The following is a 17,115-nucleotide window of genomic DNA, read 5'->3' on the forward strand; positions in this document are numbered from 1 at the left end:
ACTTTTCTCACCTGTAAAATGGGGATAACAACAAAACCTGTCTCATAAGTTTGCTATGAGGATTAGGTAAGTTACTACAGGGGAAGTTAGTCATTAATCTTGTTAATATAATTGGAATTATTATTTTATTCTAAATGGGATGGCAAGCTCTTGGAGGAGCTGAAGAGGGCTGATGCAATCAGATGATTTGAAAGATGATTCCAGCTACTGAGTATACAATAGATTGGAGGCAAGCAGGGAAGGCAGGAGACGAGTTAGAAAGTTACTGCAGGATGCAGGAAGAGATGATGTTGGTGGTGGTGGCTTGGACCATGCGGTGGCTGTGGAGGTGGTAAGAACTGGGCAGACTCTGGGTATATTTGGAGGAGAGAGCCGAGAAGAATTATTGTTGGGTTGTATCTGAGGTAGGAAAGAAAGAGAGGACTCAGAGATGATAATTCTGGATTTGGGGGTCTGAGCAACCAAGTAAATGGTTGGTTCTATTTTTTGAGCTATGAGGGAAAAAAATACAAAACACTTAGAGGCGAAGTGGGTTTAAGGAAAAAGGTTATGGGGCATACCAAGAATCTGTTTTAATATTTAAGTGGGAGATGATTATAAAGTATCTACCCGGATATGCCAGAGGCTTTAGCATCATAAGGCCACAGCAAAATGACATCTCGTTAGTTATCCCTCTCTGTGGACACACCCCATTTTGATGGTGTCATCTCCCCACACATGACCCTGACTTTTCTGCCACCGTTTATAGGACGAAAGTTGGCCACCACATCCAAACCGGGTCAGTCACCTTGGTTCTCCGTGGAAGGTGGGACTGGGTCATAGGTCAGAGTTAGTTACTCTGGTTATCTGAGCTGGGAGGTCACAAAGACTCAGGTCACGAGGGGCCTGTGGCACCTGGTGTGGTCATGATTAGGCTGGTGCACGCAAACAGGTGAACAGAGAAAGTCATATTGCAAGAGAAGCAGGAAAGTAGGAACTGTGACCTCTGAGACAGAAGGATGGAAGGAAATCTCAATTATGTGCTTTACTCAACTGCAGTTACACGTACTCTTCAGGGACCCACGGGGACCGCTGCAGCTTATAACAGTGCCTGGGCAACCTCACACCCTAGACCACGCCCAGACCACACCTGCAGCCACGCCCACTGTGACAACACATCAAACTAGGGGTTATCCAGAGTTGCCTCAGAAACATCTGTGTTCTGTGTACTCTGTATTAAACAATATAGTAACATACAAGGTAGTTTAAGAAAATATAGGTCAAACTATTAATTAAAATATATATTTGTATACATTTAAAAAAATGTGTCATATATACATTTATGCATAAGCAGTTAGAACATATCACCACTGAGAACAATCCATTTCCCTTACAGGTGAAGTTCTCCACTACGTGAGTTTCTTGTCTATTTTTTTCTCAAAGGCTAAGTATGATTTTGCCTTTCAAATGGCCGTATTATAGAGTGTTGCTCTTAATTTCTAGGTCTGACATTATTGGTCAGTACCTCTTACAGGTTTATTCTAGACATTCATCTCCCAATCTTTTCCTGCTTGAAAAAATTATATATAATATTTATGCACATATACATACATACACATGTAAGAGGCCTTTCAAACAAAATTTTTAACAATTCCATCCTGTAAGAACAGGAATAGAGAACTACATCTCCTTTCTTTGTTTTCCACATACAAGTATATATTTTATTAATTGGGAGAGCATTTCCACAAAATGTTTAGGACACTACATAAAGAACTGTCTTCTCCCTCTTCGTTCTTTCATTTATTTACTTATTTCCACTTAAAGAAAAATTTGGAATAGACCTTCTTATTATCAGTGGAGAGTTGGCTCACTGCATTAATATTTTTATAACTGGAATTCTAATAAAAGGGCGATGTTCTAGAACGACTGACTAACCCCACTCTGGACCATCAATATGAACTACTTGTCCCCTAGAAGGTATTCTTTGCTATAATGTATGGCAGAGCCTTACATAGTGTTCTGCAAAGAGGGGGCCCCGGGGTTATGTTTATTGACTTGCCCTAACGTCCTTGTAGGAAGACACTGGCAGTCACTAAATCAAGTGGACCCTCATGTGAATGTGTGCAGAGGTTATGTGTTTGACGACAGGGAGCCGTGGACCAAGGCATTCATTTTAACATATAAACACTAAGATGGGCAAATACAACATACGTGCGGGGCTGACCCAAGTGAAGGTCAATGCATATTTACTGCACCCGGATGATTATGATCTCACAGTATATCAGCAACAACATTCACTTTAAAACATCTTACTAGAAGTTTCTGTTGATAGGCTATGATTTTCTTCCAGAATGCTGACTCAGGAACTTCTGGCTCTCCATATCTGTGCATGTGGAGCTGCCTCAATTTTTGTTTACCCTTATCTTCTTTGGCTTTTTCTTCTTTTTCTCCATCTTCTCCCCTACGAACACAAATGAATGAAAAATAAGCCATCCATAAACTAAAGAACTGAACAGGTTTTGTGCCAAAATATACAAACGAACAAATATTTAAATCATAGTATCAGTTTTAATAACTAATATCTCTTCCAATGAATTATGATATTCAGAACTTTAGAATTAGGGGTAGGATTTCTTGCTTATCATAGCCCCCTATAGATGGATAATTTCTGTGAAGTTCAAATCTATAGGACATTTTACAGGCTTCAAGTATCTTTGTATCTATACCTAGCATATTCCTTTCCAAGTGTAGAGTAAAATATTTAAATGAAAGAATAACAATGGAGACTTTTTGGCTGCGACTTTTCAACATACCTTATTTTTAAATTCTTATTTCAATGTTCAAGCTACTAGGATTTAAAATCAGAGGCGTACGCATTTGGTTGTTCCCATGTATAAAGGACGTCAATACATTAATTTTGCAGACAATAATGAAATTAGAAGCACTGAAATTTGACACCTAAACCCCTCTGGGTGCAAAATACCAAGCCTTCATGGAAATATATTAATATATATGTGTAGTCACATATATGTAACCCACATAACATAACCCATACTTAACTCATATGAGGTCAAACATTATTTTAACGTTAAAGAGTTGCCATTGAAATGACTGTCGTGCCCTGTTACATTTGTCTGCATTTCACTATAATAGTCACTTATGTGGCCACTTTTACAACTGATTGAACAGTTCAAGGTCTATGACAATGAATAGTGCTGACTGTACAAAACAGACAACAGTGGCCCCTGTTTGAAGCCTAATTCAAACAAACCAACTGTAAAAATACACTTTTCAGACAACTAAAGAAGCTTAAATATTTAGCGGGTATTAGACGGTACTAAAGAATAATTGCAAATTTTGTTCAGTATAAATAATGGCATGATAATTATGGTTTTTTTTAAAGTCCTTAGCAATTAGAAATGTATACAAGATATTTATGGGTGAAAAGACATGGTGTCTAGTATTTTCTTTAAAACAACTTGTCGTACAGGAGGCCCGAAAATATGTGTGTGTGTATATGGTAGAGAGGGTAGGTAGGAGAAAACCTAGATGAAACAAAATTAGCAAAATGTTAATAATTATTAAAACTTGGTGATGGGTATACGGGGTGCATTATAACATTCTCTCTTTCGTGTGTGTTTGAAAATTTCTAATAACAAAACTCTTTAAAATTTTCTGTCTCAAATAACTTGGAAATAAAAATGATTTTCCCTGAAAAAAGTGTTAAGTTATTCAAAAGGTGACTCAAGTGATGGCAAGTAGGCATGTGAAAAAGTTGAATAAAACTGTTTTCCATGAAATATAACATTAGAAATAAGAACTATTTCTGAGTTATATCATTTAATGTTATTTTAATTTTATAGCTATAACTAAATTAACGCAATTCTAAATAAACGTTTGCTATTCTAAAAAAAATAAAGAAGAAAAAACAGAACAGACAATGAAAACAGGCCAAAGGAAGTAACAGAATAGAGGAGAAAAATAAAATGCTACATGAGAACGCTACAGGTGCACTACAGGCACTTAAAAATTTGATTTCCCCAATTGTTAAAAATGTGCATATAAAACTATGTAAACTTGGAGAAAGACGTAGGTTTCAATTACTAACAGAAAGCCAGTGTTATGAGGAAATTATACATGTTCATTGCTTCACAGCCAGCTCTTTATTTCTCATTGTTGCATTTAGAACTGTGTTCCATAGCACCAGGAATATTGCTGAAAATGAAGTTTCCTGGGTCCCAGACCTGCTGATTCAAAATCTGTGCTGGGGCCCAGGAATCTGTGTCTTTAACAGACTCTCCAGGTGGTTTTTACGCAGGTGGCCCTAGGACTGTGCGTTGAGGACCACCATGCCCCAAGAATTCTGTGCCACGGCATTCAGAGAACGTTTGTCCCCTCCCTTCTTTACAAGGACAGAATGGATGCTCGATTTTAAGCAGAGAACTACAGCAGTCAGTCATCTTGCAGAGAGCATCGCATGGAATCACTGAAGTCTGTTCTGCTGAGAGAGGAACACACAAACAGAATCCTCACGGCACAGGAAAAAGGCGGGAGTGGCCCCCAGGGCGGGGGGTGGGTGGTCTACGCTTATCCCTGCCCATGGGCTGAGGCTCTCCACTGAGATGACAGATGTCATCCTGCAGCCTGAGAGTCTCCACTGCATGCCCTGAAGAGAGAGGACGAGTGAAAGACACGAAAACAAAGGAAAGGGTACAGAAACTACACCTACTCGGCTTTCTCAGGTTCGGATTTGCTTTCTTCTTTTTCTTCCTTTTCTTCTTCTTTGGCCTTCTGTTCCTTGGATGAGTCAATGGGGAAAAGAGAAGCAGGATGACACATCACTTTTGAATGGGTTTAGGGAGCCCCGTGACCCTGTGTCAAACTGTAACCTATAAATGATACCCTCCTGTCTCTGTGGAGATAAAACTGCCACGTGTGTCCTTTCTTCTACCGGTCCACGCATTTCCCCCTTCCCCGCACTTACCTACCAGGCCAGCAGTAGGTTCCAACTTTCTGAGCTCCTTCCCACTTTTCTTATTTCACAACTACCTTCTTTCCCTCAGTCACCTACTCAAATCCTACTCAGCCTCCAGCACCAACTTAAGTCCCACTGCTTAAGTCTCATCTAACTACTCCAAGCCATACTGAGGTTTCCGTTTTCTCAACACAGGTAACCTCTACTGTCTGCTGCCTATGCTACTTACCACTTAATAATTCCCTAATTTTTTCATGAGTCTTTTATCTTTCTAATAAACTCTTTAAGGCAACTTGAAAGCAGTGAGCCCATCTTACATTTCTTTTAATTTGCTATGATACCCAGTGGTGTCAGACACCTGGCCAATCCTCATAAGATACTTGTGGATGGAATGATGATCGTTCAATTGCCTAATGTCAGGAGTGTGAATACTTCAGCTCGTACTTTCATAGTTTAACTTAATAATTTATAAGGAACCTTCACAAAAGGCTAGCTCCGCCTAACTAAAAAGCCATTCCTCTTTGGCAAGTCAAGTCACGTACCGAAAACCACTCTGGCACTAGCGAGACAGCTGATGTCAAGTTCACTTATCGTGCCCACCTGAGGTCCAGAGAGCTGCTGTGATTGGAGGAAAGTTACCTGGAACTTTTCTTGCACCTCGGGGATAGGGACGGGGTTGCTCATGAGGTCGCTCAGGCCAGCGTTGGGATTATGAGGAATCAGTTTGTACTGCCCGCCTTCTCGCTTCAGGTCCAGGCCAAAGATGTCGGAAAGCAGGTCACTCTCCTCCGTCAGTTCCTTTAGGTCCGTCAGATCTTCGTTGGGCAGGGCGCCTTCCACGGCTTTCCTCTCCCCGTCCTCCCCGTCTCCTCGAACCTCGTCCTGCGTGGGGTCTGGCATGTTGGCCAAGAGCTCCGCCACCTTGATCTTCTTCGCCCCTTCCACCAGGCTTCCTCCCAGCAGGAGGCTGCCGACGATGCGGGAGAAGCCTCTGAAAACGCTCGCCACGAAGTGCAGGAGGCTCATAAAAACCCCCCAGTAGGACGTAAAGAAGGCCGTGACCATGTCCTTCACCGTCATCTTCTTCACCTTCTTCATCTGCTTCTTCAGGCTCTTTAAGCTGAGCATCCGCATAAGGGTCAAGATATTATACCTGAGGGCAAACAGGGCCGACTTGACCGTCATGATGGAAAAGAAACCCATCCTCGGCCCCTGCTCCTCTGGCTTCTCCTTCTCACTCTCCTCTTTATTCGCCGACCTCTCGTTCAAATCCGACTCTGAGATCTGAGCGGCCAGCTGCATCTCAAATATGGTGTCCTCACAGAAGTTCACGAAGAGCTCCATCTTCTCTTTTTCTCCCCCTTCGTTGACCACATCAAATATAAATTGCCTTTTGGACTCCTTGACCTGGGGCTTCTCCCACTGGGTTCGGCTGGACTCACTGATTTCAAAGTAAACCCTCTCGATGCGCTTGGCACTGCCCATGATCTCGATGCGGCCCAGAAAGGGCTGGAAGTAATTCAGGACGCTCTCGGCCAATTCCAGGAAGGTCTGCAGCCGGGTGTCGTTGGGCATGTGTTCAGAAAGGTTTGTCAGAAGCACCGCCACGTTGAAGCCGATGTCCTTGGCGGGCTCGTGGAACCGTTTGACAAATTCCTCGTAGTCTAGGGTTTCGTTTTCATCGGTCTCTGCGCAGGACAGGAGAAATTCAGTCTCGGATTGGGTGTAGTGCTTATGGCTCTCCATCGCTTTGTGGAAGTCCCTCTTGGAAATGACTCCCTTACCGTCGGGGTCATACTCTTTAAAGGTATCAGAAGACGTCAAGTCCTTGAGTTTTAAGAACATGTCAAAAAATTTGAGAATCATCTCCACGTTGTTGGAAGATTCCACGAGCATATCAACCATCTGTTTGCCGATGGTGCCATTAACCACATTGCCTGGGGGTAAAGAAATGCACTGGCTCAAAATGAACATTCCCGATAAAACCGGTCTCTAAGCCGGATAGAAGCTAGTGTACGTTACTGTGAATTAATAGTAAACTGGTCCAGTTGTATAAGTTGTTGCTAATTTGTGCAGGTAAATAATAAATATCTTAAAATGTCTAAAAAAAAAACCAGTGTCTCTAGAGAATATAACAATATAAATCTTATATGACATCTGAATCAAAGACAGCTCCTTGTTTATCTTCCAAGGTAAGAAGGAAAAGATGAGTAATTACTTGTAAACTCTAGTTTCAAAGAGTGATTACATGAACACAAGCAAAAGCATATTTACAAAGTAATTAGACTAACGCATGTAAAACAATAAGTGAAGAAAAGCTGACTTTTTTCCCTCTAATTGTGTTTTAGGATTAAAAAAAAACGCAACATGTTTTAGGATTAAAAAAAAAAATGGGGCAAACATTTATATTATCCTAAAGCCAGAACCTGAAATACAGTCTCGTATTAATAATAAAAATGAGTGTTTGCACAGACCTTTTGGGTTGAAATGTCACTGCTCGTAAACGTTACCTGATTTCACGTTCATATGTCTGTGAGGCAGGTACTTTTTATTAATTATGATTTTACTCTTGAGAAAACTGAGGTTTGGCAAGGTTAAATTAATGTGCCGGCCGTGACATGATTATTGAGGGCTAAGGCCTGGATTTTAAACAGATCTGCTGAGAGCAAATTAGATGCTCTTTCTGATTTAAAATGTAAAAGATCTCCCTGCATTTCTTCATGGTCCAGAATGTTTATAATTAGAAAATGGCAGATTACGGATAAGCCTGAGGAAATGAGATGTTATCCTAAGGTATAGTCATCGAATGCTTTTATTCCATGAACAGAGCTTGGTATGTAACACGAAGACATGCATCCGGAAAAAGATGCATGGTGAAGGGTCTGTTGAGTGCATTTGTGAAGCATTAAACACCGGGGTTAAGAGCATAGGCTCAGGAGCCATGCTATGGGGATTGGAATCCAGGTCCCACCATCTGTTAGCTGAGCTACCTGGGCAGACTTCTTCGCCTCTCTGCGCTCAGTTTCCTCATTTGCAAAACAGGGATAATATTACTATGCAATTCATAAACCTGATATTAGGATGAAAAAGTACTTAAACCAGCAGCTGGCATATTAAACGAGGTTCATTTTAAGTTGTCATTGCTGCAGTTCCTGTTGCAGTTATTATGGTTGTGGTGTTATTATTATTTAGACTAAAACTTGAATTGAGGTCATGGGAAAAGGATCCTGTGCTCAAAGGGTATAAAGTGCCAACTAAGGGTTTCAAGCAAACGCTGCATCGCTGAAGTCCTAGCGCAAGGTGTGCCTACTGCCTTAATTAGTCAAAATATAGTTGTGCAGTGCAGGGCGGACTAAGAAACAGAGAGAGGAATTAGGAAGGATTTAAGAAAAAAAGGATAGGGAACATAATAGCAAACATTTTTTATTTGCTTTGGTCGTATTCACATGATTGCACTGAACGCTTGCATCAGCCTATCATGAGCCCCATTTCACAGAGGAGGAAAGTGAAAAATGGAGACGTAACTTGTGTCAGGGTCACGCTGCCTGCATGGGAAAGTGGGATGCGGGCGCTGGTGGCGGATCTCAGAACCCAAGCTCTTACCTACTACATTTACTGTCTGAGACAGAAAAGAAATGCAGTAGCAAAGGAAAGTAAGTTGAAAAGAGAGAGAGTGAAAACCCGAGAGAGAGGCATGTGGTGGGAGGATTAGGCTGCCGCTAGACTTGGCGGGCTGGGGCCTCTCCCGAGCCTTCTCCTGCAGAATTTGAAGAACCCATCGGAGTCACAAGGCAGTCAGCTCAAAGCAGCGATTTACACAGTTGGAGTGTATCCAAACGTCTGTAATCCCCACTGGTTACAAACAAACAAAATGATAAACAAATAAAACCTTCTTTAGGTATTCTGTCGGAAGAGCATACTGTCTGGGGTGTCACTATGAAATGAAAAATATCACTACGAATGAAGTACGAGTGATTTCATTCCATAGTTTTGCAAACTGAGATGGGCAGGATTTCTCTTTTTTTAAAAACAAACTTGGAAAAAGAGTAATCAAGCCAGCAATAAATCTGAGGTATCTGTCCCATCTCAGCGTTGATATTTTATCCTTTGCGGCATGCTGACTCCCAAAGGATTCCACGTATGGAATCCTTAAAATAAAAGATTAAAGGGGACTTGAAGATATAAATCAAAAATACCTTCCAACATGGACAGCAACATCACCACCATGTCCTTCTGAAGATCCATCAATTCTTTTAGCAGCTCAATTTGACTGGAATCCTGAAAGAATTAACATACTGCGTTTGAGGTAATATGGGAAACCTATGCAGCAAGAATGTCATACTTATTCTCACAAAAAGAGTATGGATCTACCGATAGTAGACACTTTACAGCAATACAGAGAGAAAGGGAGGCCAAATATAAGTTTGCAGCTTATTAAAAATACACACTTAAGAATTAAAGAGTATTTACTGTTGTAAATAGTAACTCATGTTTATTAAGGTATCTGTAAGGACAATGAATAAATCTAACAAGAGTACAGAACTAAAGCAGTGGTGGAACCCCTGGGGCCAGGTAGGCAAGACTCAGGTGCTTCTGCACATTGGGTATCTTTCTTTTACTTGAGTAAAGACCGGACTTGTCTTTTCTTCTTTCTAACTTACTACACCAAGATGCTATAGATTTTGTAAAAATTAACATATTCTGGAAAACACAGGCATAACAGTGATAAGAGATTAACTTATCCTACATAAATCTAGGCAAAAATGTACACAAGTATTACCTGTATTAATAATGCACAAAATATCTTATTTACAAATTTTATCAAGCTCTCAGATATTTCTCTCGTTAAAATTTTCTGGGGTTTTTTTTTTGTTTTTCGTTTTTCACCATGAAAAAAAATTATTTTACAAAGATATGTTGTGTCCAAACATCACTATGCTTAAGATTCAGTGCCTGGAAATATGGAATGTACTTATATTTACATTACAACCTCATGAATCATCAGATTTTCTTATTTAAAAGTATACCCCTCTTTCTTTTTTTTTAAAAATACAAGGTATCATTTTATTCATATGAATTTTGCTACATAGGAAGCCAAATTTCAACACTGCTCGAAGGATGAGACTTTTTCTTCCTAAATAGTTGTTACCTTGACTAGGTCTACAACCTGAACAACTGCTAGGTAGCACCATCAGATGGTCATAAAATAATGGCAATACATCCGAATCGGAACTCTCCTGTGAACGTATGAATTTGGTTCATGTTGATTTCCTTTACTTGCTAAAATGTCATTAGCAATTAGTTGAAAGCATCATGACATTTCCTTACTTGGTTGATTACCAGTAACTAGATACTGACAAAGATTCTCTCCTTGACCAAACTAGCCACCTCCTCTGGGCCCTCTTCCCAACCAGGCTTTAATCTTGGTCTATAAAGACTTGAACAAAACACCACCATAGTTTCTAACAGCTCAAGGCTGCATCCCGAGGATGACCCCAGCCCCCCCTTAGAGTGCCTGCCTGAGAAAACTCGAGACTGCCAGAAAAATTTTCTGTTTGTTCCAACCAACACCTGACGATAGTAGAACCTGTCTCCCAGGCTCTGTGGGAGGGTAGAATCCTGACTTTAATATTCAGCTGGCCCAATCCCATTTACAATGAACAACCCTTTGTAATTTTCCTCTTCCCTAACTCTACTGAACCCTGCTAACCCCCCTCCTCCTCCCTTTAAAACTCTTATCACCTCTGTACAAGTCCAAGTTGAGTTCAGCTCACACTAGGTTCTTTTCCCTACAGTAACATTTATCACTGACTAAATCTGTCCTTGCCACTTTAACCAGTGCCTGGCTTTTATCTCTGACGAAGATATCTTCCTGCTTGTAGGCCAGAGGGCAGATGTGAGTATCCTCACTTTGCTGGAGGAAAGGAGACTCAAGGAAGAGAGACGGGACATGTGACTGAAATCGTGGGAGTTGGACTGGAGTCGTTTGACTTTGAATCTAGCATTCTCTCCTCTACCTGACACCTGGCAGATACCCACACCCCGACAGACAAGTCAGGAGAGCCCATCAAAATTCACTGCATCACAGGGACATATTTACTCAAGATTTATATTAACAGTTTTTCTGTTCGTGTAACTCTGAGCTCCAAATGCAATACACGAGTGAGAAAACAGCATTCTGATGTTTTCAAGATATGCTCCCGAATGAACATTAAAGCATGGTGGAAAATCTGTTTCTTCTTTATTTGCCTATCTGCATAGTTAATTTTTTTTCTCTTTGACTTTCACAAAGTAAAATGTCCTGTTAATGGGTGAGTGTCATCTTCTGAGAACAGCTGCTTGTTTATGACCCTATAAGAAAACTGTCTCCCCTTAACGAGGGATTTGGAACAGATTACAAATCCTCTTCCAATTATCTGTAGGGCGGAGGAAAATTCCAGTGAGTAATCATCGAGAGAAGTAGGTCTACAAAGGACTGTAAAATGTACAGTGTTTGGAGACTATCTTTTATTTCTCCATTATAGTCAATTCCTCAATACCTTTTGTTTTCAAAATTGAATAATGGCTTCCACCTTTTCTCAGCTTGCATAAAATTCTTCTATTTTAAAAAAAAGGTTTGTTTTTTTTGAATGTAGAGTAAAAGATGTATAAAGAAGTCATCTAAGGAAGATATTATTCAGACAAAGGAGAGCATGTTTAATTTGCCAGGGATCACGGTCTCCAGTGTGTCATTTAGGATGGTGCAGGACAGTGACCTCACCTGAGACAGCTTCATCTGCATGTGGGCAAATACATGAAGAAAACCCACCACCGCATCCCAGAGCCTGCTGTGAGCCAAACTCTGCTGGTTGCCAGTGCAAGGACCCTGGGGCAGAAACAGACAAACAACAATCATTCCTGATAATTTAATTGCCAACATAAACTTTACAATAATAGGGACAAAGTTAACTTAGTGTTGACATATCTTATCACCAGCATGTTATCTGAAAAGACAGGAACCCAAAACAAAAGATATACAGTGATGGTGATGGTAATGGTATATCACTCTTAGGAGATAAACATATTCTTCCTTGAAATGTTTAAATCCCCAAAACAGTTTCTCAAGGATTTTCATGTTCTGTTTCTGTATGAATACTAAAACACTGGGGAAAAAATGGTGAATTATTTCATTTTTGTCTGACTTTGGTTTCTTCTATTTAGAGGAGATCTTAGCTAAGTTATTTTAGCTAAGTCAGATCATCAGAAGTGACTACCTGTGTGAAAAGAATTTGAGATTATGCTTTATATGAGCGGTACTTACTTCTTATTGTTAAATAGTAACCTGGATAAAGCACTCATAGAGAGGACAAAATACCCTCTTCAGCGCTTCACTGTACAACCGTATCCTGGTTACCAATCATACAACCAATGAGATTTTTAAAGATTAATACTTAGTCATTAACTTTATGAACCCAGAATCCAAGACAATCAGAACCTAACTTTGCTCTCTTAGCTTTCACTTCAGAAGTGATCTTTATGTGACACTGGAGTGAGTGTTGTAGCAGAGACTGTTTGGATGGAGACAACTTCTATTCTTACTTCCCAAGGAGAAATTCTACAATCGCTAAGTTTTGAAAACACACCCACATCAACCAGGAAAAGAAATAATAGGGATTATATTTCAAAAGAAAAAATATATATACAACACAGTTCTTAACTTCCAACTCATTCACTCATTAGACAAATGGCTCAGAATAAGTTTAAGTTGGAGAGCACATTAAAATGTTACAGATTTTAGTCTGGAGACAAGTGACTGGAAGAGAGGACTGCACTGAAGATACTGAAAAGATGTCGACATGGAACTCTGTCCTTTATCAAGCTACACTTGAGGCCCTACAGCTGAGGATAAAAGATGTAACCGAGTGGGACCCTATGAGGCCTTCCCAGAATAGACGCCCACCCATGTCCTCTGCCTTCCTTTTGTCTGTAGAAAACCTTTAGTCAAAGAATACATTTAATCAAAGAAGTGAACAAATGCAGAAAGAAAGGAAAACAGTCAAGCAAGACAAAATAATACTTTAGCCATTAAACCAAGTCACGGACCTTTAGTTTCTTCTCAAGGTCTATAGATAATAGTCTGAGCCATGTCCTTTGAGCTGTTTGGCAGATACTGAACCCGCCCCCCTGCATCCCCTCGCCCATGGAAGAAGTTAACTGTATGCTGCTCACAAGCACCTAGACCCCAGACCTGTTGGAATCAGAAGGTCGATGATGCTGACTTCCAATTACCTCACCACCAACCAATCAGAAGAATGTCCACGAGCTGATCACACACCCCACAAGCCCTGTCCCTCCCCGTCTTTATAAACCTTCCCCCGAAAGCCTCGGGGAGTTCGGGCCTTTTAAGCACTAGGCTCCCTGGACTCCTTGCTTGGCGCCCTGCAATAAACACTGCACTTCCCTTCACCACCACCGGGTGTCAGTAGATTGACTTTACCGCACGAGGGTGGGCAGACCTAAGTTTAGATCAGTAACAAAGACAGTAAGTGCCAAGTATCTCAGTATTCCAAAAGCAAGGTGCTAGATTCAGTACCTGTGAAAGGAAACTAAGTAGATCTTTCTACCTCAAAGATATAAAGGCGCTGGAGCCGAAAAGGGAAAGACTTTGGAAAGAGCTCTGCAGGTGCCGGGCCTCCCAGCCTCCACCCCTGCTGCCGCAGGAGAGGAGAGGGCTGCCCGCTTCCCTTTACACCATGGGGAGAGCAGGGGTCAAGAGAGCCTTCAGGAGCGCTCGGCTCCTGCATCCTGAGCTTGGGTAGCACACAGTCCCGCAGTACGGACTGTGAGGACGGAAAGTGACAACAGAAGATTCCTTAAGTTGGGTACTCGGGAGGGAGCTGTCTTGTCCAGCAAGACTTGGAAATCTTGCCGACAAAACTGTCTGAAAGGCTACTGTGATTCCAGGGTGGACGGGGACCCCCAGATGCACAGAGTCTGTGGAACAATTCGAAGCTGGGTGGGAAAAGAGGTTATTTCCAGGCACTGGAAGCAGTAAGAGGGCCAAGCCCCCTCATTAGAGAAAGAATACAATACGCCACCCCAGAGGGCAGGCTCCACCGTGCAGCCCTGAACTCCACGTGCCAGAGGGAGACCTCCCCTCCCTAATCCTTCCTCCTGCGCACAATTCCAACCCGGAGGAAGCCTGAGACCGGCAGGAGGGGAAGGAGGAAGAGCGGACGACCCTGTGGAGAGACGGTGGAGAAGCCCAGATCCTACGTCTTGCCCTCTACCGCAAGGCCTTTCCGGCGCAAAATCAGGCCCAAGGGTGAGGGGGATTTTTAAATTGGATAAGAGCTAAGTGATGGCGCCACCATACGATGAGTGCAGTGAGATAATCCTGGTGACAAAGTGACTGAAGGAATTTTATTTATCTGAGAGTGGCCAGTGCACAAGATCCATTCAAAGAGGGACGAAGAAGCGGGCCACAGAGCAAGGCTGAAGAGGCAGTGCGGAGGGCTCAGCTCTTTTAACTTCGAGGTTAGTACACGGAGCCCATTCAACGTACCAGGCCAGACTGATTTTACAGTGTACCTTAGTCCTGTCTGGCTGTTAAAATAACTCTGGGTCAAAGCAACAGATCTTCAGGACTCCACCGTGGTCCACCCTCGGCAATGTGCCCCGTGTGCTAACACTGGGGAGGGTGGAAAAGTGCAGGAGGGCATTAGGTGGACACTAGAAGGCCATTTCGAAGAAAATAAACTTGATTTTTCCTGAAGAAACAAACATTTTCTTCATGTGGTATTTAAGGTTTTAACCAAGTGTTAAAATATTATATTAGAAAGGACTAAGATCTTCTGAAACCCCTAGGTGACCAAGAGTTGTTTTGCAAACCTTAGGCAACAGAGCTGCAAACCAGAGGCCCAAGTTCCTACTTTTCCTTGTAAACCTGAAACACACAGAAGGTACTTTCCAGGACTTGCTCAGCCTCAGACCATCGACTTCTGAGAACCGTTCACTACCTGAATGGGCATCTGTCTTACCTGCCACCTCGCAGGCCTATTTCTCCTGATCTATTCAGTGCCTGTAACATATAAAACCCTTGCTACTATTACACAGAGAATGGATAGACACCAAGGTCCTACTGTCTAGCACAGGGACCTATATTCAATAACCTGTGCTAAACCATAATGGAAAAGAATCTGAAAAAGAATGTGTATACACGTATAACTGAATCACTGTGTTGTACAGCAGAAATTAACACAACATTGTACGTCAATTATACTTCCATAAAATAAATTAAAAAACAGACAGACACCCTGGCTAACTGCCAGAAGGCAGTTACTTTCAGGTTGACCTTCTCGTGGAACGACAAATACAGCTTTCTCTCTTCTCACGACTCACCCTGTGGTCTTAACTCCAGGCACTTGGACAATATAATGTCCTCCTTCTAAGGCAGTTCTTCTTCCCCCCTTATGAAAACTGGAGTTGAAATCTTAGAGAAGATTATGTTTATTTTGATGGTTTTGGATATCCCCCCCTTGCATAATTTTCTACAGTTAGCAAAAATTGGAGTCCAAAAGCAACATGCAGTGCTGTCAACTAAAAGCCAGCCAAAAGTAAGCATGAAGCGAATGGTAAGCTTTTATTCACAGTATCAACAATAATCAATAAACATGATGCTAAGGCAAATATCTTCAAAATACGTTTCACTAAAGGCAATGGGGTGCCCTGGGTTGGCTCCTGGAAAAGAACAAGGACATTAATGAAAAAACTGGTAAAATCGGAATAAAGTCTGTAATTTAGGTTACAGAATGGTGCTGATGTTAATTTCTTAGTTTTGACAAATGTATCATGGTTACTTAAAATGCCAAAAGCTGGGAAAGCTGGGTGAATCATATATGGAAACTCTCTGTACTGTCTTTGCAATTTTTCTGTATGTCTAAAATCATTCCAAAATAAATTTTTATTAAAATATATTTTTAGGGAATTCCCTGGTGGTCCAGTGGTTAGGACTCGGCACTCTCACTGCTGAGGGCCGGGGTTCGATCCCTGGTCTGGGAACCAAGATCCCACAAGCTGTGCAGTGTGGCCAAAAAAAAAAAAAGTGTGTGTGTGTGTGTGTGTGTGTGTGTGTGTATATATATATATTTATTTGAGAGTTGATTAAATTATATAAAAATGTCAAATAAACAAGAAGTATTGAGAAGTTAAAAAATGAACAGGCCATAATAAGCCTTGCTACTTTACCTATTATTCCTTGACTGTTCATTTAGAATGTTCTGTGTTATATAAACAAGTTAGAATAAATGATTTTGCACACAGTGAAAGGTCAATGGATGCTTCTAGTTTTATATAAATTTAGGACTCTCACTTACTTTAGGAACCAAGAAATGTCTACTCTTGGCTGAAAGGATTTTACGTTTTATGTTATATAGAAGCCATTTTCCTGTTTCTATAAAATTCACTGGCTTGCTAGTTTCATCAATCAATCTTATTACTTAATCAGGACAGTTCACACCAAACGTTGTATTGCTCTCTTTCTAGACACCGATGAGTATATTAAGGTAATAATGGAAGCCAAGGAAGATAAGGAAAAAGGAACATGAGTGGACTGAACTGGATTTAAAACTTTGCTTGTATTTGAATTAAAGAAAAGTTATTAGCATTATCAAGTGTGGCTTTTCCATTTTTAAATACTGAAATAAGGATCCTCTGCCCTGCCCATGGAGACAAGAGAGAAAGTGAGATCCTTCCAAGGTACGAATACAGAGGAGAGAGTGAGCCTGGAGGAGGTGAGGAATGGCCATTCTGCCATCTTTCCTCTGCACCACTCTGCTTTGGCGGCTTCACTTGGCCATGAACAGTTCACTCACTCAGTCACTCTACAAACACCTGTAAGTATGCTAGGCTCTGGGGATACAATCTGTTATTTTTACTTAACTCTTTCCCCCACAAGATTATGTTTAGTCTAACAAAGCAAACTGTACGTTTCTTCCTCCTATTTTATCCTTGCACATGACACTTCAATCACAGTGACTGAGTCAGAGTAATATTGGCCATGGAGACAGAAGATAGGAAGGAAAGATGACTGACTAGTCTTCTAGAAAATGGCAATGTCTTGCTTTCCGAAAAAGGCAGAAATTTATAAAATCTTTTAAGAATCTTCAGGTTAAGACTAGAAG

General features: G+C 41.2%; 1 protein-coding gene across 7 annotated transcripts in view; it reads right to left on the bottom strand.

The window, feature by feature from the left end:
• RYR2 (ryanodine receptor 2) overlaps window positions 1–17,115 on the bottom strand; it is a 732,481-nt gene that overhangs the window by 40,426 nt on the left and 674,940 nt on the right. For all 7 annotated transcript variants that reach the window (XM_082425485.1, XM_082425482.1, XM_082425483.1 and 4 more), the window contains 5 exons: window positions 11,715–11,819; window positions 9,151–9,232; window positions 5,594–6,891; window positions 4,709–4,776; window positions 2,293–2,440 (listed from right to left, as the gene is read on the bottom strand). In XM_082425485.1, the coding sequence (XP_082281611.1) occupies window positions 2,293–2,440; window positions 4,709–4,776; window positions 5,594–6,891; window positions 9,151–9,232; window positions 11,715–11,819 (1,701 nt within the window). The remainder of the gene's footprint in view (window positions 1–2,292; window positions 2,441–4,708; window positions 4,777–5,593; window positions 6,892–9,150; window positions 9,233–11,714; window positions 11,820–17,115) is intronic.

This window comes from Balaenoptera physalus (genome assembly GCF_965194825.1).
Source record: "Balaenoptera physalus genome assembly, chromosome: 14".
In the NCBI taxonomy this organism is placed as follows: Eukaryota; Metazoa; Chordata; class Mammalia; order Artiodactyla; family Balaenopteridae; genus Balaenoptera; species Balaenoptera physalus.